The following is a 26,289-nucleotide window of genomic DNA, read 5'->3' as shown; positions in this document are numbered from 1 at the left end:
CTCAGGGCCTCATTTCTGGGAGGTGTTTTCACACTCTTTCCTGAATTCTTGCCCCCCGCCCTGCCTCATTTTGCTATTGAATTTGGCACTTTATAAAGCCTATAGATACTGTGGCTCATCTTATATATGTTGGTCTTCTCTCCCAAGAATAAAAGCTTCCAATAGGGGCAGGATTCACCTCGTAGTCATGGCAGTGTGTCTGGGATTCAGAAGCATCTGTATGTAATGAATGTTCAGTTCAGTGGGGAATGAGTGTAAGAATGAGCTGGAAATAGTATAGGGCTAAGTGGACACATATGGTGTTTCTGCAGGTGACATTCAAGTAGCCCATACGGTGAGCTGAGGCACATACAAAGGTCCCACTCTGGACATAAACCTTCCTCTCAGAGGCAAAACAGTGGGATATGGGAGTGGGAAGGAGAAACGGACCCATACCTGAGGCCAGGACTTAGAGTCTGGTTAACAGGAGTTCCATCCTCTACAACCCCTGGGGACCTGCTCCTGGGAGCCAGTGATGACTGCACTGGGGAATGGTAGATCTGGTCCCTCTGTAGGGTTGAAGGGTGGATTAGGATAAGGTGCTGAGAAGACATCTGTCACACCCCGGTCTGGAAGAAGGGTGAGAATGCTGGAGAGGGATAAGCAGGGCCTCTGGAATGGAGTCTTACTGCTGGAGATGTGCCCTTGCTGGGCCAGCCAAATAAAATGCCTTTCTCCGGCCAGTAGAGTCGTTTGGAGTATGAGCAGTCATCTGTGGTTCGAGAATTTATGTCTTGAGCTTGTAACAGTCCCTTTCTTAGGTGTCACAACCTTGACCCGTGTAAAGCTTCTTCACTGGTGGGATCAGGGATGTGTGAAGTCCTCAAATGAGAATCTCTCAGAGCGTAAAGCGTTGCCCATTCAGATGGAGTGGCTATTTGGAAGGGGGATGTACCTGGGTAGGCGAGCCACTTCCCGAGGAAGCAGGCACTGTGCTGTGTGCACACACATAGAGGCACACGTTGAGTGTGAATACGTGCCTGTGTGTACACACTCGTTAGGACTCTGGAATCAAGAAGGTCACCGACCCTTCCACCATCCCACTTCTGTTTGCCGTGACTTGGTCAAATGCCTGGCCAGATCAGAGCTAAACTCGGCCTTCTCACTTGGTTTTGGCCGTAGCCTGTGGTTCAAGTGTGTTCAGAGGAAAAGCTGTTTCAACCCTTCTAGATCATCAGGGGAAGAGTCGGGATCCCAGAGGTAGCAATCTCTGCTGAGCTGTAGTGTGTGCAGGGCTCAATCTCACAGCCTACAGCTGCAGGTGCAACCTTCTAGTCGGGCGGGTGGGTTCGCACCCAGAAGCCCCAGAGGCTGACAAGAGGGGCTGCATCTGGGGTACAGCTGCCTCTGACACTCATGGCACCTCCTCCGTTCCCCATGAAATCATTCTCTCCTTGGACTTGAGATGGATGAAGACAAGCCTCTCTCCCAGCCTCAGGCCATGACCCCTGGCTATGCTCAGGGCCATGGAGGAGGGAGGAGAGGACAGGCTGCTCTTCTGCCTGGCACAGTGGGGACCAGGTTTTCCTTTTGTTGGTAGAGGACAGGTATGGAGCTCCTATGATTCCAAACGACTGGGCCCAGACCGTAGTGGGGAATTTGCACCCAGTACACTAACACCCCCCCTTTTCCTCCTCATAGAGGGCTTTGCGAGGAGAAAGAAGATCTCGCTGTGGTTTGTGGGCTCTCTGCTGCTGGTGTCCACCCTTATCCTGACCATCGGCCTTGCTGCCACCACCAGGACAGAGAATGTGACTGTGGGCGGCTACTACCCAGGGATCATCGTAAGTCAAAGGCCTCTGGGGGATTAAGTAGGAGATTCAGGGTGTTCTATGTGGAGAGACAAATTTCCTGCTAGTCCAGGTGGAAGGGGGCCTCCATGCTAGGAAAAATGACTCCAGCCTAATACTTAGTATCTGAGAATGTTCAGCAAAGGGGGAGGACTGAGAGCTGCTGGTCAGGGGCCATTGTCTTGCACCATGCTGGCGGGCCAATGCTGTCACAGGGTCTTGGAAGTAGAGGGGGCTGGAGGAGTGTGTGATGTGGTAAAGGTAGGGTGGATTCGGGGCCACATAAGTTTCCGCGGTGAAAGCGGGGGAAGGGTCTGAAGCTGAGAAGGACCAGAGTCTGGAGAAGTCCGAAGAGATGGAAACACCATCTCAGATCCCCGAAGGACCAGCCATTCTGCCCCTGGACATTAACACACGCAGCAGCCCCAACCTAATTCCTGGAAGATGGGCTCATGGCTTTGGGAGGCCCCTGGGGAGGTCATGGATTGAAGCTATTGTTCATGATGCCACTGTTAAGAAAGAGGTGTATAGCTGGGCTGACTTCTGACTTCCCACAGGAGGGTAATTGACTAGTGACAGGATCAAAAATGTCAGCAAGGCAGGTCTCTCAGCCTCAGGATCTAAACATACGTTGCTGTTCATCTTATCTTTAGATTATTCTTTATTTACACACGTGAGTCATGTTATCCACCTGGGTATAATTCACAGATAACCCTATGTAAAAGTTTCACTGTAACATTACATGAAGTACATACCAGAGACGCTAGCCTTACACGAGGATCTTCTGCCGCATTCCCTTGGACAGAGAAGGAATTCTGATATTCAGGAGCTAGAGGGCGTGAAGGTGCAGCATCTCAGAGTCTCTGAAAAACATGAAGATTAGCCTTGAGTGGTTGCTGGTTGCTTCCCTCCCAGCTCTATTTGAGAGTCTCGCCTCAGGAAGTTCTAGTATTCATTCTTTGTTGCTGTAGCAAAACACCCTGATGGGATAAAACGGAGGGGAGGGAAGGGGTCACATTAGCTCACCCCACTTCAGCTTATAGGCCATTTACAGTAATGAGAGAGCGTGAGGCAACTGGTCGCCCCACATTCGCGGGCAAGAGCAGAGAGAAATAGGCACATGATGACTGCTTGATGGTTATGTCCCGCTCCATTCCTCCCTCCTCATGTAGTTCAGGACCCCCTTCCAAGGGAATGGTGCCGCCCACAATGGGCTGAGTCTTCCCACATCAAATAGTCCTGTCTCCTACTGACAACATCCACAGGCAAACCCCATGAAGACACCCCTTCATTGACTCTTTCCCTAGTCTACTTTAGGTTGTGAAGAGATGATAAAGCTAACCACCAGAAGATTACATCCCAACATAACAGTATTTCTGAGGGCAATAAGAAAGATGTTTTCCTGAGGGATGAACTAACACTATATTAACCAGAATTAGCTTTGTCTCGGACTTTGCATCTTCATGGGGACAATAGTGAAATTGGAGAAACTGGAGTAAAAGTTGACTCAGAGACCCTGTACTCAGCAGAGCTGAGGGTGCTGGCCATCCAGGAGGAGAGAGGCCTGGGAATGAGAGAAGTCACATCCAAAAGTATTAAATTTAGTATAAATCTTGACATTTGTGAACTGTAGGCAAGGAATCAGGCCCTCAGAAGCTTAGTACTTGGAGAGGTGCCGCTCTTCAGAGACAAGATGGGCAGGGCCTCCTGAGCCAGCCATTGACCCCCTCGGCATAGCACAGACACCCCTGGAACTCAGGGCCACTGCCCCGGCTTTAAGATGAGGACAGGTGTGAGCATACAATCCTAACCCCTGACTGTGCCTCTGTCTGGGAGAGGTCCTGGACCCCAAACCTCCATGCTGCCTTTCTCCACGCCCAGCCAGCTGGCTGTCCTTGCTTCAGTCTGAAGACTCTAGTGTGGGCAGGGTCTTGGTCTTAACATTTCTTCTGCTGAAACCCCATAGGTGTTCCAGCTGCCAAATTTCTCTCTGTCTTTCTTGGGCTGGCCAGAGAGGGCATGTCTGAAGCTCAGTGTGAGGTCCCTACAAAGGTCCCTACCAAGATGGAGTCCTGTGACCAAAAGTTGAACTGATCTCATGGAAGCATCAGCTTCTGTTTCTGTTCCACCAGCAAACAGGCTTGGGTGGACGTGTTGTCCCACGGACAGGCTTGGGTGGGCGTGCTGTCCCACAGACAGGCTTGAGTGGGCATGCTGTCCCTTTCTAGGGAAAGTAACTCCACGCTGTGTGGTGCTTCCCTAAGGTGGGAGTGGCCGCACCCTTCTCCCAACAAAGTATTTAATTTTATTTTTAGTTGCTTTTTAAAGACAGTGTTTGGCTTGGTAGCCCAAGTTGGCCATTCTCCTGCCTCAGCTTCCTAACTGCTAAGATAACAGGTATGAACTACCATACCCAACTGGACAAAATATTTTAAGGGTGAATTATTAAATATTTAAAAATTATTTTTACTTTGTATGTATGGAGGTCATGTGTGGAGGTCAGAGGAATTGGTTCTTTTCCTTCTATCATGTGGGTCCTGGGGATTGAACTCAGGTCATCAGGCTTGCTAGCAAGCGTCTTTATGTGGTAGGCCATCTCTCCAGCCCCAGGGGTGTAGAAGGTGCTGCGGAGCTGCGTCCCGCCACCAGGCTAGCTTTACCCAAAATAATTACATGGAAACTGTATTCTTTTAAACACTGCCTGGCCCATTAGTTTCAGCCTCTTATTGGCTAATTAACCCATATTTAGTAATCCGTGTAGCACCACGAGGTGGTTGCTTACCGGGAGAGATCTTAATCTGCGTCCATCTCGGAGAGGAGAGGCATGGCGACTGCTTATGGCGACTGCCTGAAGCGTCTCCCAAATCTGCTTCCTTTCTCCCACAATTCTGTTCTGTCTACTCCGCCTACCTAATTTTCTGTCCTCTTAAAGGGCTAAGGCAGTTTTTTTTATTAATCAATGAAAGTAACACATAGACACTCCTCCATCACAGGGGCCTTGTTAACTGTGATAGGTCAGTATGACATTAACCAGACGTGTCTCTTGTTCTTCCTTTCCTCTCAGCTGGGCTTTGGGTCCTTCTTGGGAATCGTTGGCATCCACCTGGTGGAGAATAGAAGACAAATGGTAAGAACAATCTCTTTCAACATGGGGTTGTGAGAGTGTTGGTCCTTCGGTATGGGATACTACAGTCACAGCGAGGGTTTCCTCTCCACATTTGTCTGCAACCCCTGGACCCTATAGAATAAACAACCCAAGACGCAGGGTCTAATTGGTGCCATTCATAACTCAGTCTCAATGAGCATACCCCACTGAGAGAGAGGTAGAGATGAAAGGGGGGGGGATCTGGGGTCAGATCTTAGAAACATAGTTACTGTTCTATGGCTGTGAAGAGACACCGTAACAAAGGCAACTTACAAAAAAAAACCACTCACATTTAAAACATTTAATTTGTTGCCGAAGTCAAACTTCAGCAGGGGGAGAAAGTGGAGGAGATGGTGGGCAGGGCTACTAAACACAGACGTAACTCAGGGAGCAAAGCTTAATTCTTCATTTTCTCTTTCTCTTTCTTCTCCTGTCTCTATTTTTCTCTTGTCCTTTTTATGCCACCTGAGACAAACACTTCTATGCAAGAAGAAATTACCTCACAACCACACATTACATATTTTCCAGAAACAAATTAAAAATCTTTACACAGGAAGAAACCATTATTATGATCACAAGTTACATGTTTTTCTTAGGAGCCCACACATGGTAAAACATTTTCCTTTGTGTTATTTCTTCCACCATAGCATCTTCATCCCAAGCAATGATTCTTTTATTATCCAATAACTAAGTTTTAAGCAAATCAAGTATGTCTCAGCCAGTTCCAATTGTACTGCAGGCAGCTGTTGGCAGTTTCAGTACAGCAGATTCCTGTTCTCTTTTTTTCTTCTCTCCTCTCTCCTTCTCCCTCTCCCTCTTCCTTTCCTTATCCCTTCCCCCGTCCCTCCTTCCATCCCCCCTCTCCTTTTCTTTTTTGTTTTTCCAAGACAAGGCTTCTCTGTAGTTCTAACTGTCCTGGAACTCACTCTGTAGCCTTCTGCCTCCTGAGGGCTGGGATTAAAGGCGTGCACCACCCCCTCTTGTCCTCTTTCTACTCTACAAAACCTTACTCAAGTGGTCTAGCTAACCATCTTTTTCTTTACACGCATTAGAGTCACTTAATTTCCTTTCACAGCTTTGTTCAAGGTAGACACTGCAGCTTGTGATTAATTCTGTAAGCTACATGATCAAGGAACTTGGACCTAATCTTGGGTGTAGAGACATAATTGCTTTCTTTAGTCATCAGCCTGTTCTTCCACAGGTAGAATTCATGGGTATACAATGCAGGAGGCTTCCTTGTTCTTGTTTTCTATCCTTGGCAAGTCTCACATCTAGGAAAAGGGGAAGGTGACTTCTAGCCTTATTTTTTTCTTTCTTGTTTTATTAGAGCAATTGGCAGAACAACCTAAACTATTTTGTTAATCATCTTTACTAATTGTCCTAACCACCTGTATCTTTGAATCATTGATCCAACTAAGCATCATTGCTCTATAAAAATTATTATGATCTGTGAGTATATTGTCCAGTGAGGAGGGGGGTTTCCATGAATCAATCACACTATACTATATACTAGATACATTGGGATTCTTTTACATAGTAACCACACCATGCCAAGTACAGTAGACACACAATAGCAGTGGGCAGGAGAAGGCACAGCAGAAGCAAGGGGAACTCTGGAGACAATCCCTGGGGACCCTGTCTCTCCAGGGTGCACCCATAGCAACCGTGCTATGCTATCCGATGAGTGGTACTCCATAAGATCCATGGCTGACCGCAGATCCTCTGACATGGCCACTGCCAGTCGGTGGTTCGCTTACAGTTTCAGAGGCTGAGTCCGTGATCAACATGGAGGGTGTGCATGGCCTTAGGCCAAGGAAGACAGGGTGATGGAGAAGTAGCTGAGAGCTTACATCTGATCCTCAAGCACAAGGTGAGAGGAGGGAAGATGGTGTGGCATTTTGGAGCCTCTAAGCCCACTTTCAGTGCCATACATCCTCCAACAAGGCTGCACCTCTTATCCTTCCCAAGTAGTTTCACCAACTGCAGACCAAGCATTCAAATATGAGCATATGGGGGGCATTCTTATTCAGACCAACACAACAGTAGACATTTAGATGATGCTGTTTGTCCACATTCAGAGAGTATTAGTAGCCATGCATAGTACAGGGGACTATAGACTATATTTGTTGGTGCAATCCTGTGGATTACTGCTGTAAAAATAAGTGGTTATTGCTTCTGTGTGAGTCTTGGTGGGGTGCTCTGGGGATCCCCTCAGTCTCCAGTTCTCCATTCTCTGTGTCCTCCAGGGCTAGGATTACAGGTACACACCACCATGTCTCAATTTACACAGGCTCTGGGGATCTGAACTCAGGTCCTCAATGCTTGGGTGGCAGGCGCTTTACTGGCTGTGCTACCTTGTTAGGCCCAGTTTTCAACTTTGGTGGAGGTTAACACATCCATTTCCTTCAGGCTTTTGATCTACTTTAGTTTGGTGTGTATGATGTGAAGTAGAGCATGCAGAAATTCCTTTATGCCTTCCTTATTGTCTGAACATCATTTGTTGGAATCCATTTTTTAAAAGTAACTATAAAATAATAAATTTTCTCATTTAAAAAAAATTAAACCTAATTACAGCATTTAACCCCATCCCTTTCCTCCTTCCAACCCTGCCCATGTAAACTTTATCTCATTGCTCCCATATTATATATATATATATATATATATATATATATATAATCTATACCCTATATTTTATATAACCTGCTAAGTCCATTCAGTGTTGCTTGCATGTATACACTTTCAGGGTTGACCACTTGTTATTGGATAATCATTTGGGTGGCTCATCCCTAGGGAAGACTAATTGTCATGCCACTCTTTCAGTGTGTCTTGGTGTGCTGGATATGTCTTTGCCAACTTGACATGAGATGAAGTCATCTGCGCTAAGGAACCTCAAGTAAATGCTTTCATAAGATCAGGCTGTAGGCAAGCCCGTAGGGCTTCTTCTTAATTAGTTTTATGGGGAAGGCCCAGCCCATGGGCAGGGCAGGTACCCGAGGGAGTATCTAGCATACAGTGAGCATTCAGAAATAGAGGCCATTATGTTGTGTCTCCAGGGGGCATTTAGGTTGTTCCAGGGGATGGTAGCAGGCAGGGCAGCTTTAGCCAAGGAGAGCTATGTTCGAGCTGTGTAGAATGCTTTTGTTTTGATTTCTTTGTTTTAAAATTGTGCCATAGAAAGTTGTAAGCATATGTAAAAGTAGACAGAAGGGCACAATGTCCTCATTTATACCCATCAGCTATCCGCAAGTTCAGAATTAATCTTCAGCTATCAGCAAGTTCAGAACTAATCTGTTTCCTTCTGTACTTCCCTTCCCATGGGAGGCTGAGGCAAATCCCAGACACTGATTCCATTTGTGCTTGCTCCAATCTGTCCACTCTAAGGGTGAAATCTAATTAGAAATGATTTCACCATTATCTCTGCTTATGATTATGGCCATCTCCAGTGGAAGCCAAAGAAGGACTCAGAGGGAGGGCTCTTCTACAACGAGGAGGACAAGTCACATTCCCTGGGGGAGGGATTCTGCCACAGACCAAGCTTTCTCTAAGCATTGCCTCTTCCCTTCCCACTTCCCTTCACTCAGTAGCTCTCAGCATCCACCTGACTCGGAGATGGTGCTTCTGTGTCTGGGAGGAACAGTACCATCAGTTCGAAACAAATTCTTGTAGCAATTTGTCACAAGAAACACACAGAGCAACTGGAACTCTCTCCTCTTAATAGACCCTCACCCTCTTGAGGCAGGTGTGGCCTGTGTGTCCATCCTGAAACCGTTACCACCACAACCCCTCAGTGTTTCTCTCTCTCTCTCTCTTTCTCTATCTCTGTGTCTGTCGTCTGTCTGTCTCTTTCTACCTCTATCTCTCTGTATCTCTCTTAATTTCTTTTTGTCTTTCTGTTTCTCTCTTCCTTTCACACACACTCTGTATGTTTCCGTTTCTCTCTTCCTCTTTCTCTGTGTATGTTTCTGTTTATCCCCCCCATTCTCTCTCTCTCTCTCTCTCTCTCTCTCTCTCTCTCTCTCTCTCTCTCTCTCTGGCACACTGAAGGGTTTCTTTCCTTTCCATTTTATCACATACGTCCATGGGCTGCAGGGGGAGGGGAACTGCTGTCTTTTTCTCTAGCCACTTTGACTTGGACCCAGCTCAGTCACTCACCAAATGTGTGGGCTACTCTGTCTCAGATAGCTGGGGGATTGCCAGGCATCATCATGGCTGGAGCAGAAATACTGACTTCCTGTACATGGAACACAGGGGTGCCCAGCTGTGGCTCTGTTTTTGGAAGACCTTGATCCAGAAAGCAGTATTTGCATAGCCATTTTCAGCACCTGGAACAGCTCCCAGCACTGCCTGGGTGACAAGTGTCTGTGCTGGACACTGATGGGGTTGGAGACCTGTCTGATGGTCCTTGTTCATCAGAGGGTGCTGGTTTCTCCCCAGATGTGTGGGTAAATCACCCACCCTCAGCCTCCGTGGTGCGCTGCCTGCTTGCCCCTTTTGTGTAGTACTTGAGCGTAGCCTCTAGCTGCTGCCACCTCCTGCTGGGATGACTGTCAACCTGGAAGGTGAAGACAACAGAGCGCTGGTTAGGGTAATCCCACCCTGATTGGCTGGCAGGAACTGTGGAGGAAAGCAGCCAGCATTGGCCAAGGGTGGCATGGTAGCCTCAGAGGCTTTCAGGATGAGATGTCCACACCACGAAAGGCTGTGAGACCATATGACTGACAGACTGTGACTGGGTGGGTGGCAATGTGGAGGATGGAGAGGGGTCCTCATCAGTGTGAAATTCACAGGGATTGAGGATGCGGAAGTGACAGACTGGCTGTGTGACGTTGTGCTGGGGTTCTGTCCCAGGCACACAGTGGCACATCCTGACAGTCCCCTAGGCAACTGTCATGGATCTTCCCCATGCTGTGTGCTCGGATGCTGGGCAGAATGCTAAGGACCCTGGGGCTGAGACCTGTTTTTAGGCTCTTGGCCTCCTGCTGACTGCTTGTTAATCGACCTGCTATGGAGGCTGAGAGGGTGTGACAGCTCCAGCTGGGTGCAGGATCCAGGTCGCACACCTAGGAGGACTTGGCTGGCAAGCTTGGAGGATGCCTCTGACCGTGCCTTCCTTACAGCAGAGTTCTGTCTTTTGGGTTCATGTCAAACAAACTGATGAGTGAGGAGGGAGTGGTAGAGGACACCAGAGGACAGTGTCAGCATCACCAGAGTGCAACTACACCATCAGTGCATGACCGGCCCCATGTCTGAGAGTTCTGATGCTACCCTGGGGCTAAAGAGAGCTGCTTGCACTTGCTATACTTGCTATTTCCTTCCTTCCTTCTTTGTCTTTTCTTTTCCTTTTTTATTTTTTGGACAAGGTCTTACTGTTTAACTCAGTCTAGCCTCAAGCTCACTTTATAGACCAGGCTGGCCTTGAACTCACAGAGATCCACCACCATCTGCCTCCCAAGGGCTGGGATCATAGGTGTGTACCACCACAAATGGCCTTTGCTTGCTGTTTCTTGGCAGCTGCCTCTCCTCTGTGGCTGGTAATCCCAATGGCTTTGTGCATCTCCCAGGACTGAGCACTAAATCCATGCATTGAACAGATTTCTCCTGATGGGGGAGGAACTACAGGTGTTTACCTGGGGGAACGCTCAGGAAGAAAATGTAAGTTTATTTTTTTTCTTTTTGAGATAGGATCTCACTGGGTAGCTGAGGCTGCCTTGAACTCACAATCCTCCTGTCTCATCCTCCTGAGCACTGGAATTATGAGTGTGCTGCCACACTTAGATCCCTTGAGTTTGTTTTCCTGTTTGTTTGGTTAATCTGGAGCTGTGTCACAAGAAAAACTGAAAATAAATGCATTCAACCACTATAAGAGGGGCTTCACCTTCATAGTCAGAAAAATGTAAATTGAAATCTTAGAAATGTAAAAAGCATCTTTTTTTAGCACCAATTTCATGTCATTCTGGATGCACAGAAGTGGACATTCTGTTGTTGATGGCTAAGTGTGTTTATAGGACAGTGTAGCATTTCCTTGTGAAAATTTTAAAGTGCAAAGTACTGGGTTAATATATGTTCAAGGAATTTATCCTATAGAAACACCCATTTGTGAACCCATACATTTTTATAGTGAATAGCATTTGGAATCTCTAGAGCAGATAGTTTAAACATCACGGGCAGGCACTTAGTAGTCTGCAGCCAGATGCACCTAAGGGGCCCTGCAGGCCAGGACTGGTACAGATGAATCTAGTTATGTTAAAGGCCCAGGGCAAGTAGTCATATATACTCATGAAAATGAGACACATTGCAGTTGGGTGTGAGAGGTGAGACAGAGTATACTTCATACAGTGGTTGCCCCTTGTGTCTTGTGGTACAGAACCCACAGAGTGTCCCACATGGGTGAGTATGTGGCTGAGACACTGGCTGGTGGAAGTAAAGCCGTGGTGGTCTGGCCAGGAGGCACAAACATCCACCAGGCCTCTGACTGTGTCCAAGGCTGTCTTTAGGCTGAGACCCACCCTCCTCTCTTCTTCTCCTAGTTGGTGGCGGCCATTGTCTTCATCAGTTTTGGTGTCGTCGCGGCCTTCTGCTGTGCCATAGTGGATGGCGTGTTTGCAGCACGGCACATCGTGAGTACCACCTTCAACTGACGCACAGTCTGTCTCTAGGGCTCAATGTCCATGTGAGAAACAAAACTTCAGGCACAGGGCCCAACTCTGACATCTTCACACCGGCTTCAACCGAGCTGCCACAGCTGGCCTTCCTTTTCTTGCCGAGTCTGACTCGGGCAACTCGAAGCCTCAGCCTCCCACAGGTCACGCACATAAGCGACACAGTAAACACAAACCACACACAGAAGGCACAAATAACAGTCACACAGCAAATACAAATACCCACACAGCAAATACAAATACCCGCAACACACAAAAGACACAAGCATATACCATATACAGCAGACATAAACATACAGCCACATACAGTCAGTGCAAACCGACCGCACCAACAGGCACAAACACATACACCACACATATCAGACACAAACACACACAACAGATAAACATACACACACAACAGATAAACATACACATCACACTGCAGATAAAAACATCCCTCGTTGTTTCAGCCCCCCCCCCAGTCCCCCTAGTCACTAGGGAACCCTTGTCCCCCCCTCCAGTCTAGAGCTGTATCCAGGTGACTGCCCTCAGTGTTCTCACCACGCTTAAAGCAAAATGTACCGTGAAATCTCAGACTTCGCTCTTGCAGTGTGTTTATAGCTCCATGGTCTCTCTCTGAAGACAGTTGCTTAATGTGGGGCTACATATATGAAAAATCTTTCTCAGCCGGGCAGTGGTGGTGCACGCCTTTAATCCCAGGCAGAGGCAGGCGGATCTCTGAGTTCAAGGCCAGCCTGGTCTACAAGAGCTAGTTCCAGGACAGGCTCTAGAAACTACAGGGAAACCCTGTCTCGAAAAACAAAACAAAACAAAACAAAACAAAAAAAAATCTTTCTCTCTAAAACAGGCTCTAAGAGAATGTAGAGTCCTGCTAGTGGCCCCATTGTGTACAGAGGAAGGAAGTGCTGTTTGCGTCTGTTTGATCTGTAGCTGATCTGAACTTGGCCCCCACAGTGAACAGGCCGGCTTATTCACCTGGTTAGCAGCTCTAGGGCCAGGCAGGTTCCCAGGTTTCATAGGCGGTTTCCTGCCTAAAAAGCAGGTACAGATAGTATGTCATGGGGCACACGATGCTGTGATGTGTGCTGTAACGTGAACTATTAATAAGGCACACTAGAAAAGACACAGTAGAACGTAATGTGTACAGCGTGATAATGGCATGGAATACGGCATGAGAGAATAAATGTACTGTGATGTCGGAGTAGGTGACAGAGCATGATGTTGGGTGATATAGCGTGCTGTGCTCTGGAGTAGCACATTATGTACAACATGGTAGGATGTGATCTGAATGATAGGGACTATGGCGCGATGTGGTGTGGTACATCACATCCTAAAAGCAAGATGAGTTCCTTCTACTAGGAAGGGAAGAAGAAAGATTTGGGGCTGATCCACTCATCCATCCAGACTACCCATCTATTCGTCCAGTCATCATTCAAGCCTCCATCTCTCCTTTGCCACGCCCCACCCCTTGACATGAGCTCATCCATTCCTAGCTCACCGTGTCCCCACTCCTGTGTCCCTGACATTCATGGACCCAACACAGCGTTGAACCCCAAGGAAGCCAAGGTAAGGGAGAGCTATGGGTGAGTGAATTGGGGCAGAGCACCAAGCAGGGCAGCTTCTACAGCTGCTAAGGCAGAAGGCAGCTGGTGCCTGGACCTGTAAAACGCCGTAGAAGCCATACAATCCAGAAATGCTTCTTTAGGTTCATTACCGTGTGGCAGTGGGGTCTCTCAAACCACTACTCCTGACCTAAGAGGTGTCTAGAAACCACGAGTCATTCTGGTAGCAGACAAAGAGTAACTCAGGAGTCACAGGCAGCAGCGATGGTGGAGCATAGCACCTGTATGCCAGGCTGGGCGTGGATGGGTTCAGATGGGAGGCAGGCCTGTTGGCACCAGGTGGTACATGAGGGGAGCAGGCAGGATAGCGATTAGAGATACAAGGAGTCAGTAAAGACAGTTGGAGAGCTGGCTTCAGGACTGTCAGATTTACATGACCTTCCTCACAATATGGCAAGACTTAGATCCTTCCCCAGTGGACTTCCTGGGGAGAAATAAGGGTGTAAAGAAGAATGGAGTCTTCACATTGTCTTCCCGTGTAGTGGCTGCTTAGTCTGAATGATGCCAGTGGCCTCAGAAGCGGACCCCAGTTAGTCACCAACAGCCTGGCCACTCACCCCACAGAACTGTAACTGACCAGGACACCAGGGAGCTGGGCCTTAGGGTGTCAGGGCCCAGGTGGCGCTGCTCATGTGGGCCCTCTGCTGGATTTCAGCTACACTGCCACTCTTTAGAGGTCCTGCCCCATTAGCTCACATAGACAGAAACATGGGGATGGGTACATACAGATGGCAAGCTTAGCAGGCAACACGCAGGCAGGGACACGGATGAGCACACAGTTATGCAGACAGACTGCCTCCTACACTCTTCTCATCAGTGAAGCCAGGGACGGTGAGTCGGTCCTCTCACCTGTGGCTGCAGGCAGACGACTTGACTAACCTGGAGTAGAAGTCTCTGCGAGGTGACTTCTCCCAGACAAGTGCTGAAGGGCTGAGAGGTCACGGGGCTGAGAGAACCTTAACGTACACAGGGACAGAATCTCCGGCAAGGTTGGCGATTCTTTTGAGAACACTGTCGTCTATATGCCTGCCTAGGGAAGGCAAATGGCCAGATGCCTGAACACCAAACTACAGGGACTAGGGGAGCTACACACATCTGTACTACATACACAGGGACATACTACATACACAGGGACATACATGAAATATGCACACAGGAATTCCTGCCTGGTTGGTACATATCAAGCTATCACCACCGCCACCACCAGTCACTCACACCTCATATCACACCATGCACATTATATGAGCACATCACACCATATCACACTACTTATCATCACATGACTCGTGGTTTCTAGACACCTCTTAGGTCAGGAGTAGTGGTTTGAGAGACCCCACTGCCACACGGTAATGAACCTAAAGAAGCAGTTCTGGATTGTATGGCTTCTACGGCGTTTTACAGGTCCAGGCACCAGCTGCCTTCTGCCTTAGCAGCTGTAGAAGCTGCCCTGCTTGGTGCTCTGCCCCAATTCACTCACCCATAGCTCTCCCTTACCTTGGCTTCCTTGGGGTTCAACGCTGTGTTGGGTCCATGAATGTCAGGGACACAGGAGTGGGGACACGGTGAGCTAGGAATGGATGAGCTCATGTCAAGGGGTGGGGCGTGGCAAAGGAGAGATGGAGGCTTGAATGATGACTGGACAAGTAGATGGGTAGTCTGGATGGATGAGTGGATCAGCCCCAAATCTTTCTTCTTCCCTTCCTAGTAGAAGGAACTCATCTTGCTTTTAGGAAGAGAAAAGCCTAGTGCCCCTGGCAAGGCATAGAATACCTCTTGGCCCATTCAGTCCCATTCCCCTTGTCCCTGTGCTGATGTGTGTGCCCAGCGGATAGATGGAGGGTGTCTGTAATTCTCTCCTCAGCAACCTTCTGGATGCCACACACAATACTATGGCATGCAATAATTCGTGTGGCCTCGGTTCAGCTCCAGTCCGTGGACGGTAAGCATGGACGGCCACTCTGGTTGGCGATGACTAGTCCATACCATCTACATTTGTTTCTCTAGGAACCAAGGCCTCTCAGCACGGGACGGTGCCAGTTTTACTCCAGTGGGACTGGGTACCTGTATGACGTCTATCAAACAGAGGTGAGCCCCTTTGGCCAGTGTGGCTTCCATATCCCCCAAGTCTTCTGGGTCTGGTTAAAATGATTGTCTTGGTTCTTACAGAACTCCCCGCTGTGTGGGTATCAAGGCGTTGACAGCTAGGAGCTAGCCTTGGCAGTTCAGTGCACAGTGCCATTCTCTTTGGAACCGCAGCTGCACGCTTTCTTCTTGGACACAGTGTTAGGGTTCATCCGTCCAGGGCTGTGTGGTCAATTAGCATTTCAATTAGCATGTTCACTGACTTAATCACTGTGACAACACACGTGCAGTGTTCAAGGGCTGGGGACAGCTGTAGCATGACCTCACTCTTGCTAAGAGAGATGCCAGGAAGAACAAGTGTGCACAGCAGCTGACCTATGAGACCAGCCCAGGTGGGCACTGCTCACACTGAGTGCCAGTGCCAAGGAAGGGCAGGAATCAGCAAGTGGGTACCCTTATCTCCGTCCGTTCTTGGGGTCTTCAGACCTGCAGAACACTGAAAAGGCATGTGCTGGACATTCCAGAAAAGAGATGTCAATGTTAGGTGCTTGGGGGATGCGGGTAGGGACTCTGACAGCCCTGCCTTGCCCAGTCCCGCTCTGATCTGCCTAGTGCTGTCCCGTCCAGTCCCATCTTGCCCTGCTCTGCCCAGTCCTGTCCTGTGTCCTGCCCTGCCCCACCCTGCCAGGAATCAGAGAAGGGTTCTGGCAATGCAGCCCTGCAGGGCAAGGTCTTGGACCTAGGCTGCCTGCTGTCTATGCAGAATAAAGTATGAACCTGCCTGTCTCTGCCCCAGGTCACCTGCTACTCCCTGAGCGGAAGGTGCCAGCTGAGAGTGAGGAGCAACACCTGCTATTGCTGTGACCTCTATGCTTGCGGGAGGTAAGGCACATCAGGAGCACGTGTGCGTGCGCACATGTGCACACACACACACACACACACACACACACACACGAGCACAGGCAAGACCCTGCACAGGGTCTCAGCCATGAGCGAGGCCCCCATGGCTCCCTTCCTATATCTACTTGAGTTTTCTGTGTCTTTCTCTGGATCTAGTTTCAGCAGTGAAAAGGTTGATTCTGAGTGATTGGGCCACCACCCAAGAGCACACACAGAGCGTAGAAGTACTGAAACCTGGCCTGGCCTCTGTTTGTCACACACTTTGAGGCAGTTGACCATCAGGTGGCCACCAGTACATCCCAGTTCTGCTCCCTCTCAGGGGTGAGACCCACCTGCAGCTTTCTGTTAGGATAGGATACACACAGAAAATGGGAACACAAAATGCTTGCTTATTATTCTGGCATGGGAGGTAGCTCAGCCACCATCCTAGCTGGCTATTAAGGGTCCAGGGTTAGCGAGTTGGAACATTCTGTGTCCACTTTCCACCGCACTGTGTGGCCTGGTGGAGACTCCTTGGCCAGCCCCACCAAAGGTAGATGAATCGTCAGAGAAGTAGAGAGGTCTCTAACTTGTTTGAGATGTTTTCCCCGGGGTGGGAGGAGACAAGAAGCCAACAGTAGAAGAGCCAGAGACCCCAGGCACCAGGAGTCCCAGGGCTTCTTGTGCGGCCTGCTTCTCAGGGTCTATCTATGGGGCTCCATGGCTTCTGCCACCCTTCACACGCGTTTTCTTCCCTTTGAAAACATCCCCCAGGTCTTTGGAGGAACCTCAGTGCGTTATGCCAGGTCTGATTACCATCTGCTGCTCTTCAGTGGTGGCCAGGAGCACTCTAGTGTGATCATTGTAGGGTGTCCATGTCTGAATGATACCTTGGTGACCGGAAAGAAGATTCACTATTTAAATGGTGCCCCTTAACTGGCTTTCTAGATCAGTGAGGATGAGAGCTAAGTGATGGAGTTGGGAGCTATGGTTATAGAGTAGGTTAGAAGTAGAATTCGGGCTGGCATTAGGGTTAGAGTTAGGCTAGGGCCAAGTCTAACATTCAAGTTAAGATTAGGGTTTATGCTATGGTTAACGCTAGGGATAGAGCTGGTTAAGTTTTTTGGGTTGGAGTTAGGCTTAGTGTTGGATTTGCATTTGATGTTTAGAGATTGGGTTCAGGCTATCACTTGTTTAAGTTAGTATTGGCATTGGGGTCTGTGTCTAAGGCTAAGGCCGGGTGTGGTTGGTTAGGATTATTCTAGAGTTACCATTGTGTTGCCATTTGGTTAGGTTTAGGATTGCCATTGTCCTTTAAGTCAGTGTCAGAGTTTGGACGCGAGTCATGTTTAGGGTTTTGGTTAGGGTTTTTAGCTTTGGGTTTGGAGTTGGTTATGACAATGTTGGGGATTATTTAGGGTTAGAGCTAGCTAGGTAAGGGTTTGGATTTCACTAATGTTAAGGCTTGAGTTAGGGCAGGCTTTGTGTTAGGGTTAAAGTTGACATTGGTGGTAGAGTTAATGGTAGGGTTAGCTCAATGGCTCAGGTTAGGGTCTGTATTGGGGTGATGATTAGAATTGGAATTTATTTAGGGTTTTTGCTAGATAATATAGTTGTGGTTAGAGATTGAGCCAGTGTTAGGTTAAGGATTAATGTTAGGTTTGGGCTATAGTTAAGTAAAGTGTTCACATTTGGTTTGAAATACAGGTAGGCTTAGGGTTGGTGCTCTCTTTTGAAGTTTAGGTTCAAATTTAGGGTTAAGTTCATGGTTGGGTTATGACTTATAGTTAAGGTTTTAGATAGTGTTATGGTTATAGCTAGGGTTAGTGTTTGTGTTAGGATTAGGGTTAGCACCAAGCCTTGTTTAAATAGAGAATTAGTGTTGGTATTTGAGTTAGGATTATGTTTTTGGTTAAAGTTAAGTTCCAACTGGGCATGGTGGTGGATGCCCTTAATCCATGCACTTGAGAGGAAAAACAAATGGATCTCTCTGAGTTCAAGGTCATTTTGGTCCATAGAGCTAGTTCCATGATGGCCAGGTTTACATACTGCCTTGAAAAACAAAACAGAGTGCTCAGTGTAGTGCTAAGACTAGATTAAAACTATGGTAGGGCTCAGGTTGTGATTTGGGGTCAGAGCTATGATTAGCTTTGGATCTAGGTTAATCCTATTGTTAAATGGCATTGATGTTTGGCCTTAGGGTTAGGGTTATGGCTATGCTTAGGTTAAGTTTAGGGCTAGGATATGGGTTAGGGTTGGTTACAGGATTGTGGTTATATTTGTAATTAAGACTGTGGTCATATTTGGTTTGGGACCATAGGGATATCTGAAAGTTTAGGGTTGATATTGGAGTTAAGGTGTTTAGGATTTGTGTTTGGAGCTAGGATCAAGGTTAGGAGTAGACATTAGGGTCTAGAAGTGTTGTTCTAGTTTTGGGTTAGAGCTAGGGTTGAAGTTTGGTTAAGGGATAGGGCCAGGACTTGTCCTAGGTTTAAATCTGGGGCTGGCATTGGCTTGTAGGTATTATTGTCACAGTTTAGGATTAGAATTGGTTTTGGAATTGTGTTGGTTTCTGAATTCTGGTTTAAGACTGGTGTTAGGTTTGACACTGGATTTAAACTTAGGATTAGTGGTTTGTTGAGATAAGGCTAGTAAAGGTTTAGCTTGGGTGGTGTTGGGGTACTAGGTGTGATGAGGGCTAGGATTTGTCTTAGAGTTGGGGTTCAAGGTTATGTTGTATATAGGTTTGCTGTGAGGTTAGGGTTAGGGATGATGTTCTGTATGGGGTTTAGGGTAAGGGCCGTATTGGAATTTGAGGGTTAGTTTTAGAGTGATGTTTAAGAGTTAGGGTGGTTGTTGGAGCTTTGGTTTACTGGAGTTATGGTTTATGTTATATTAAGATACAATACATGTTAAGGTTAAGCTTAGGTTTACAGCTGGGTCTGGGGTTAGACTTAAAGCTGGGACCCAGAACTATGGTTTGGTTTAGGTTGTTATTGGTGTTATAGTTAGGATTACTGTTAGAATGGGTTCAATGTTACAATTAGGGTTGAATTTAGGTTCAGGGTTATTGACAGGCTAGTATTGGAAGGTTAGCATCTGGTTGCACATTCAGATTATGGCTAGTGTTAAGGGTAAGGCTATGGTTAGGACTGGTGTTTGGTTATGTTTGGTGTTGGTGTTGAGTTTAGTAGTCTTAGGTCTATGGTTAAGGTGAGATTTAAAGTTATATCCTGAGTTGGGGGTTGAATGTGCTTGTAATCACAGTCAAGACTGCAGTCTGGTGGTTGTGCTTGGTCTGAGGGTATAGGAACATGTTAGGGGTGACATTGGAGTTGGGGTTAGGGTTAATGTTAATGCTAGGATATAGGGTTACTGTTAGAGAGTGGGCTAGTTTTGGAATTAGGGTTTATTCTTAGTTTTAGGGTTTGGCTTAATGGTAAAATTTAGATATGGATAGGACTATGATTTGGCTTTGGTTTGGTGTCAATTTCAGGATTATGCTATGTGAAATTTTATATATGGTTAGGGTTGTGATCGTGGTTAGAATTAGGAATTTGTCAGCATTATAGTTAAGATTAGGGATAAGGATAGGACCAGGGTTAGGGTTAAGTTTTGTTTTGGATTGGGAACCTGATAGGTTTAGGGTTAGGGCTATGACTATGATATATGTAGGCTTTGGGCTTAGGTTGTGTTTCAAATTATAGTTTTAAGGCTATGAATATCACTTGGCTGGACATTTGATTGGGTACGTTTGCGGCTGTGCCATTTTATAGCCATGACTACCTCTAGGGCTATTTTTGCCTTGTTAGGGATTAGTTTTTCTTCAGGGAAACAGTGTTTGTAGCTGTTTTTATGATTGGAGTTATATATTTTTGGGGGGTTGGGTTATTTTTTTGCAGTGTGTCAAGACTACTAGCTTTAAGGTTATAGTTGGGGATTGTGGTTAGGCTTAAGGTCAGCCGAAAGACTGTCTAAAGCCCTACTCTACCCTGTCCCTTTAAGAGTCAGAGTGGCCCAAAGTCTCCTGGGTTCTCTGGCTTGGAAGCTGAGGGCTTACATGACTCCTTTACTAACCTCCCACCAGCCTGCACTGCCCCAGTGGTAATGTTCATGACTGTGGCTCTAAGTTATGAGACTCATTGGTTAGACATAGCTTTAACTCAAATAGAGTGCTCTACTGACCATGGCAGTATGTCCTGGGCTGTTGCCTGGCAACAGTTCCTGCACATAGGTTAGTCCACTGGCCATAGACATAACACTCAGTGATTGTCATCTAATCGCAGATATACTTGGTGGTGATCACCTGACTATGGTCTAACATGCTGTCACCTGGCCACGTTCTAGCAATGAGAGCAGTAACTTGGTCCTCTCTCTTGTAGCTCAGAGTCTTCTCCTGCCTACTATGAATTTGTGGGTGTGCGTAGCTGCCAGGATGTGATCCACCTGTACCGGCTGCTCTGGGTGTCCACGGTGCTGAATGTTCTGGGCCTGTGCCTTGGCATTATCACGGCTGCGGTCCTAGGGGCCTTCAAGGACATGGTGAGCAGTACCGTCCTATGGCCCCTTTGACAAAGGATCTAAACTTCTGAGTGATTCTGCATGTCAGATGGCAACCAGGGTTACCAATCCCTTGCCTTGGAAACAGTACTTAGCCACCGGCTGCTTCAATCTTCTCCCACCCTCTTAGGCAGGCAGAACTTGTTGCCAACTAAAGATTGAAATTGGCCGGCAAAGCTAGTCTGTCACTGTGAGGGTCCCGGTTGCCTGGGTGTGGTTCTGGTGGGGACTGGACACGGTTTGAACAAGCTGAATGAGAGAACTGAAACTCACCTGTATTTAATTCTCCGAGTCAGCCCCACTGACCCTGCCCTTGAGTTCAGACCTGCTACCCTCTCATCACTGGGTAGAATCTTCCTTATGTTCTTTTGGGGTCCATGGCAAACCCCTCAGGGGTTCTTCTGGATCCACAGGACTGCAAAAACACTTTCTTGGTGATTCTTCCTGTGCTTATCCTGATGTCCCAGGGGCTCTGGCCTTTGGCTGCAGCCCAGAGGTGCCGCTTAGCTCTTTGTTCTCAGGTTTCTTGTTGCTGGGGAGATTTAGGGGTGTCTTGTTAGGACCTGAATTCCCACAGTGCTGTGCTTGGGCTCTGCCTGGCTGGCTTATCCGATGGTCACTCCAGGTGGTGACTCTAACCCAGAGACCATATGTAGAGGATGCATGAAGGACAGATTGTCCTATTCTTCATGGCTTAGGACTCCCCAGAGGGCCAAGCTGTGGGTCTGAATACTGCCTTGAATGGATTTGAAGGAACATCGACTTAGGTGGTCACTTCCCCTTTCTTTACAGGTCCCCCTGTCTCAGATGGCCTATGGCCCATCTCCACCACCTCAGATCCTCTACAACCCTGCCCAGCAGATCCTGGCCTACACCGGCTTGTGCCCTCCATCTATGACTGTGCCAACCTGTTCCTCCTACCCTTTGCCACTTCAGGTAGGCAAGTGTTACCTGCTGGGGTTGGGCATGCCACTGAGTCAGTGGTTGTTTCTGTGGATTCCTGAGTAGACAGGGAAGGGCTATGCATAGAGATGGGTGTGCTTTGATCTAGATGATGGGGACTGGGATCTTTATGGGGTGGGCCATGTCTTTGATGGTCCTAGTAACCCATGAAAACATTCTTCCTACTGGAAGAACTATTTTTGTATATACTGTTTTCAGCTATTTTATAGGCTGCTTATCTTAGCCACGAACTAGCCTTATACAGGCCAGAGGGACTGAGATGCCACTGGCTACCTGGGTTCTGAACACTTGTATGACATTGAGTGTTCTAAATGGAGCCAGGTGCATGCCAACATCCTCTGAAATTTATCTGCAAAGCTGTCAACCCTATAGGGGCTTATGTGCCTGGCACGTGTGAACCTTGAGGCCATCAGGAGAAGTCTGGAATAAGATCTTGTTTGAACATGGCTTTGCCTCTGTTCCACTCTTAGAGTTGACTTGTTCATGTCCTACAAAGCTCTAGTGGCCATGTATAAAAGGGTCCCATTGTCTAATGGTACTATATTGACTTGCACTTGGCACTAGAGACGTGTGATCCTCTTGGCTTGCATCTGAGCACTGTGAGGTGTCAGGCAGGCCCTGTCCTCTTCCTACCTACACAGAAACCCCTCGTCACGAAAGCCAAACCATCTGCAGGTGTTGCCCAGTGTCTCCTGTGGGGAGGTTGAGAATCCAGGTCTAGACAAACCTTCTAGACCGGGTGACGCCCTACTCAGGCAGGCTGGCTGCTCAGTGACTTGTCTTATGGCCCTAACAGAAGCAGTTATGAGTCTCAGGGCTCTGCTGACTATATCTCTGTGTCATCACACTATGCTGAAGTGAGTCTCTTTGGCCCGTGGGCCCTGGTGAGTGCAGTTACATCATTTGTCCTCGGGTATTCCCCAGGAGACCTGCACCTAGTGAGTCACACTGAAATAAAGTGAGGCCTTGCCAGGCAAAGCGACTGAGGGGGTGTGTGGCTTAAGTGTCGAGCTCTGACCATCTCGGATGGAGAAAGCTGTCAGGGCCCCGGGACTGACCCTATAGAGTAGCCAGGTGTGAGTAATGCTTGCCGGTCTCTTGACCATCCGGGCTCCACATATGTGAAGTGGGGGCTGGACGAAAGCATGGGAACCCCAGTATCTAGGACTCAAAAGTACAGCTTGGTTCTGTTTTCCAGGGCTCACTCTGGTGCCCCGGACTCATGTGAGGTCACTGTACTGCTGCTCCCCCCCTCCTCCAAGGGGCAGGGCCCTTTTCTCTGTGTTTCAGCTTCTTCTGCTTACCTGAAAATGAAGCTGGGGCTGTAATTCCTGAATTACTTGGGTCCTTCGGGGTCGAGGAAGGATGCTGTAGTGGTTCACTGCAGTGTTGGGTACTGGGTCTGGGCTCTCAGTGTGACACCCCCAGGCTGTGCTAGTGGGACTTCCCAAAGGGAACTGGACCCTCATCCACTGGAATCACAGGGACCCCAAATCAGGGAATGTGAGGCCCCGGTGGGTAAAAGCCTGCTTCAGGACCAAGTATCCCCTCTCTGGAACATCGGAAGCAGCTATGTCTAGCTACGTCTAGGAAAAGAGATGGTTCAAGGGTACTAGCAGGAGTAGCTGCCACTCCAAGGCCTCTGTCCTTCATGGAACTTCCTGTGTTGGCCTGGAGAAAGATCTCCCTGGTCTTCAGCCTAGGAAGGAAACTATCCTCTGAGGTCACGGTTCATCTTGGACCTGCTCTGTTCTCCTAGTAGTTTGTCATATCCACGTGAGACTCTTAGGACTATCTCTGGGTAGACCTAGTTGGGGCTCCCAGAGCCAGTCTGGCTGCCTTTGGACACTGAGCAACTAAATCACATAGATGCTGAGAACACAACTCCAGAGCACAGCCTGTGCAGCATGCGATTCTCCACAGGGGATGGTGATGAACAGGGAATGTGGGGCTCCAGTCTACCTGGTATCTAGTGTATTTGGGCCAGTCCTGGTGCCTGTCCGCCTCTCTGTCTTGAAGCCCTGGCTTGGGGAAGAAAGGACCGCTGTGGAGGGGCTCCCAGCCTGCTCTCACAGAAAGTGAGATTTCCCTATGAAGTGCTCTTCCCTGTTCCATGTTGAAAAGGACAAATGCCCCTTGTGGTGGTGTATAGGGGACAGTCCTTTACCATAGACACACTTTGGGAACCTGGAAGATGACCTGCCAACTCCCATCGGTGCTCCTCTTCTTCTACCTTCTGGGGCCTTCGTTTTGTAGATAGTGGATGCTTTACTTCCTCCCAGAGGAGGCCTGAGAGCCCTATCCTCTGGGCTGGGCAGCTTTCACAGCAGCATGTGTGGGAGTGTAATTGCCACATGTGCTTAGTAATCAGATTTCTGGGGACCAGGCATATTGGATGAGCCTGTGTGTTTCCTAAGAGCAACGGAATGGATGCTGTCGCCACTGGTCAACAGACGGAAGGAGATATTTTAAGTGTCCTGTTGAAGTCATTAGCAGCCAACGAACATCCCTGAATATTAGGAGGGAGTGAGATGGCCGTGTGGGGGGTATTTTATGAAGTTAGAAGAGAAACTTGTTTAAATGGGCCTGTGCCAGCACCCAGCATGACACCAAGGTCAGCATGAACGGTATTGCAGGGGTGGTCCTCTCCATGTGGGCAGGGCCTGCCTTAACGTGGCCTTGTTTAGTGAGCTGGTTTCATCTAAGTTTCCTGGTGGTTTATCTTGAGGTTCCTGGTGGTTTATCTTGTGGTTCCTGGTGGTTTATCCTGAGGTTCCCTGTGAGCTGTGTGCTGTGATTCTTAAAGGGCTTGCTTTATGGTTTGTGTATTCTTATTTTCAGGAAAGAGCAGAACTGACAGGGTGGGAAGGATGACCTTTAGACACGCATTGGTCCCCGTGGTCAGAGGGATGCATACACAGATTTTGGGAGAAACGAGAAAATTCCTGAGTCAACAGTTGAATTTTTTTTGTGACAATCATCTTGGGTTGTCAAAATGATTGCCCAGCATGACACTAAGGATGAAGGAGACCTTCTCAGTCTTAGCCCTTCCTTGGGAGGAAATGTTTTTAGGGTGTCCATGCTGCAAGAGCCTGACTCAAGTACCAGGAAGATGAGTTGGCTGCTCAGGATCCCCAGATGTAGCCAGTAGGAGCACCACACCATAGCATACAGCCGGCAGGAACACCACAGAGCATACAGCATACAGCTAGTAGGAGCACTACATCACAACAAACAGCCAGCAGGAGTATCACACAGCATACAGGAGTCACTTTTAAAAATCTCAGTTCAGAATTTGCTTTGTTTTTTAAAATACTGATTTTAAGTTTTAAACTTCTAGTACTTAAGATTCACTTCAGATCTGTGCTGTTCCCCAAATTCCTCTTCTCACGTGAACTCATCCTTGATTTTGGGAGGGTATCTGTTGGGGTTCTTCAGAGACAGAATACAAGAAGGTGTATATATATATATATATATATATATATATATATATATATATATATATATATATATGAGAGATTTGTTTTAATGACGGACTCTCATGAGTGTAGGAGAGGCTGGTCCACTATCCTCAGGACCAGGGAAACACCGTTGGAACTGTAATCCACGGTCACACTCGGGTAGGATTTCTTTCTCCTTCAGGATCGCTGCCTTTTTTCTTAAGGTCTGCAACTGATTGGAGCAGACTCTCGAACAGTAAGGAGCTGTTTAAACGTTAATTACATCTGAAAACTAGCTTCCTTAAACTTCTAGACTACGGCTGACCACATTTATAGTCACTGACCTATGGACCCCTATGCTGTGCTGGGGATGTTAATGATCTTGCTCTCTTTGGTAAGTCTAGGCGATCCCTGGCTCTTCTAATCACTGCTAGTGAAAGTTGACTAGGTTAAGTAGGTCAAGGAAGTCTGGAGCTTTGGAGACCTTCCCCAGGTATCCCAGCAGCCTTAGAAGCCAAGTCTGTGCCATTCGGGGACCAGATAGGGTGACACTTGACCTCTCTTGGCTGTTGGAAGGCTTCCTGGGGGTCCTGGTGAGCAGGTAGCTCCTGGTCTGGTAGGGTACCGGACCAACATGATACTGGCGTACATTCTGGAGGGCGTAGTTGAGTCCCCCACCTGCTGACCGAGGACGCCTCTCTGTTTAATTGCAGCCTTCCAGTGCCCTGTCGGCCTCGTCCTCTGCTGACCTCTCTCGGCCTGAGGACACAGAGTCTCCTTCCCAGTGCAACTCCAGCCATGGGCCTTCTCCTAATGCTCCTTCACTCTGCACACCAACCTACTTCCTCCCCGGGGAGAAGCCTCCCCCCTACGCACCCTGACACAGAAGTAGTACATCTAAAAGTATCTTGGTTTGCGGTTGCCAGAAATAAAACAAAAAACTAATAAAGCCATATCCAGAAAGCCTGCCTCTGCAGCCAGCCTCACTGAGAATTCAGAAAGTATCTCGAAGCTGAAGCTGTGCACTTTCTTCTCCCGGACACACCCTCTGCCAGCACAGGCCAGGAGCGAGGCAGAAGCAGAGTCAGCTGACTGGCCCAGTGGCAC

The 26,289-nt window shown here is 48.0% G+C and overlaps 1 protein-coding gene across 1 annotated transcript in view; it reads left to right on the top strand.

Moving 5' to 3' along the window:
* Positions 1-26,063, top strand: part of Tmem255b (transmembrane protein 255B) — a 28,546-nt gene extending 2,483 nt beyond the window's left edge. The window contains exons 2-9 of the mRNA XM_038328494.1: positions 1,681-1,823; positions 4,894-4,956; positions 11,502-11,591; positions 15,263-15,343; positions 16,137-16,222; positions 20,602-20,761; positions 21,572-21,715; positions 25,896-26,063. Of these exons, the coding sequence (XP_038184422.1) occupies positions 1,681-1,823; positions 4,894-4,956; positions 11,502-11,591; positions 15,263-15,343; positions 16,137-16,222; positions 20,602-20,761; positions 21,572-21,715; positions 25,896-26,063 (935 nt within the window). The remainder of the gene's footprint in view (positions 1-1,680; positions 1,824-4,893; positions 4,957-11,501; positions 11,592-15,262; positions 15,344-16,136; positions 16,223-20,601; positions 20,762-21,571; positions 21,716-25,895) is intronic.
* Positions 26,064-26,289: the final 226 nt, after the last annotated feature.

The sequence above is a fragment of the Arvicola amphibius genome, chromosome 4 (assembly GCF_903992535.2).
Source record: "Arvicola amphibius chromosome 4, mArvAmp1.2, whole genome shotgun sequence".
Lineage (NCBI taxonomy): Eukaryota > Metazoa > Chordata > Mammalia > Rodentia > Cricetidae > Arvicola > Arvicola amphibius.
This window is presented reverse-complemented; position numbering and strand designations above follow the sequence as displayed.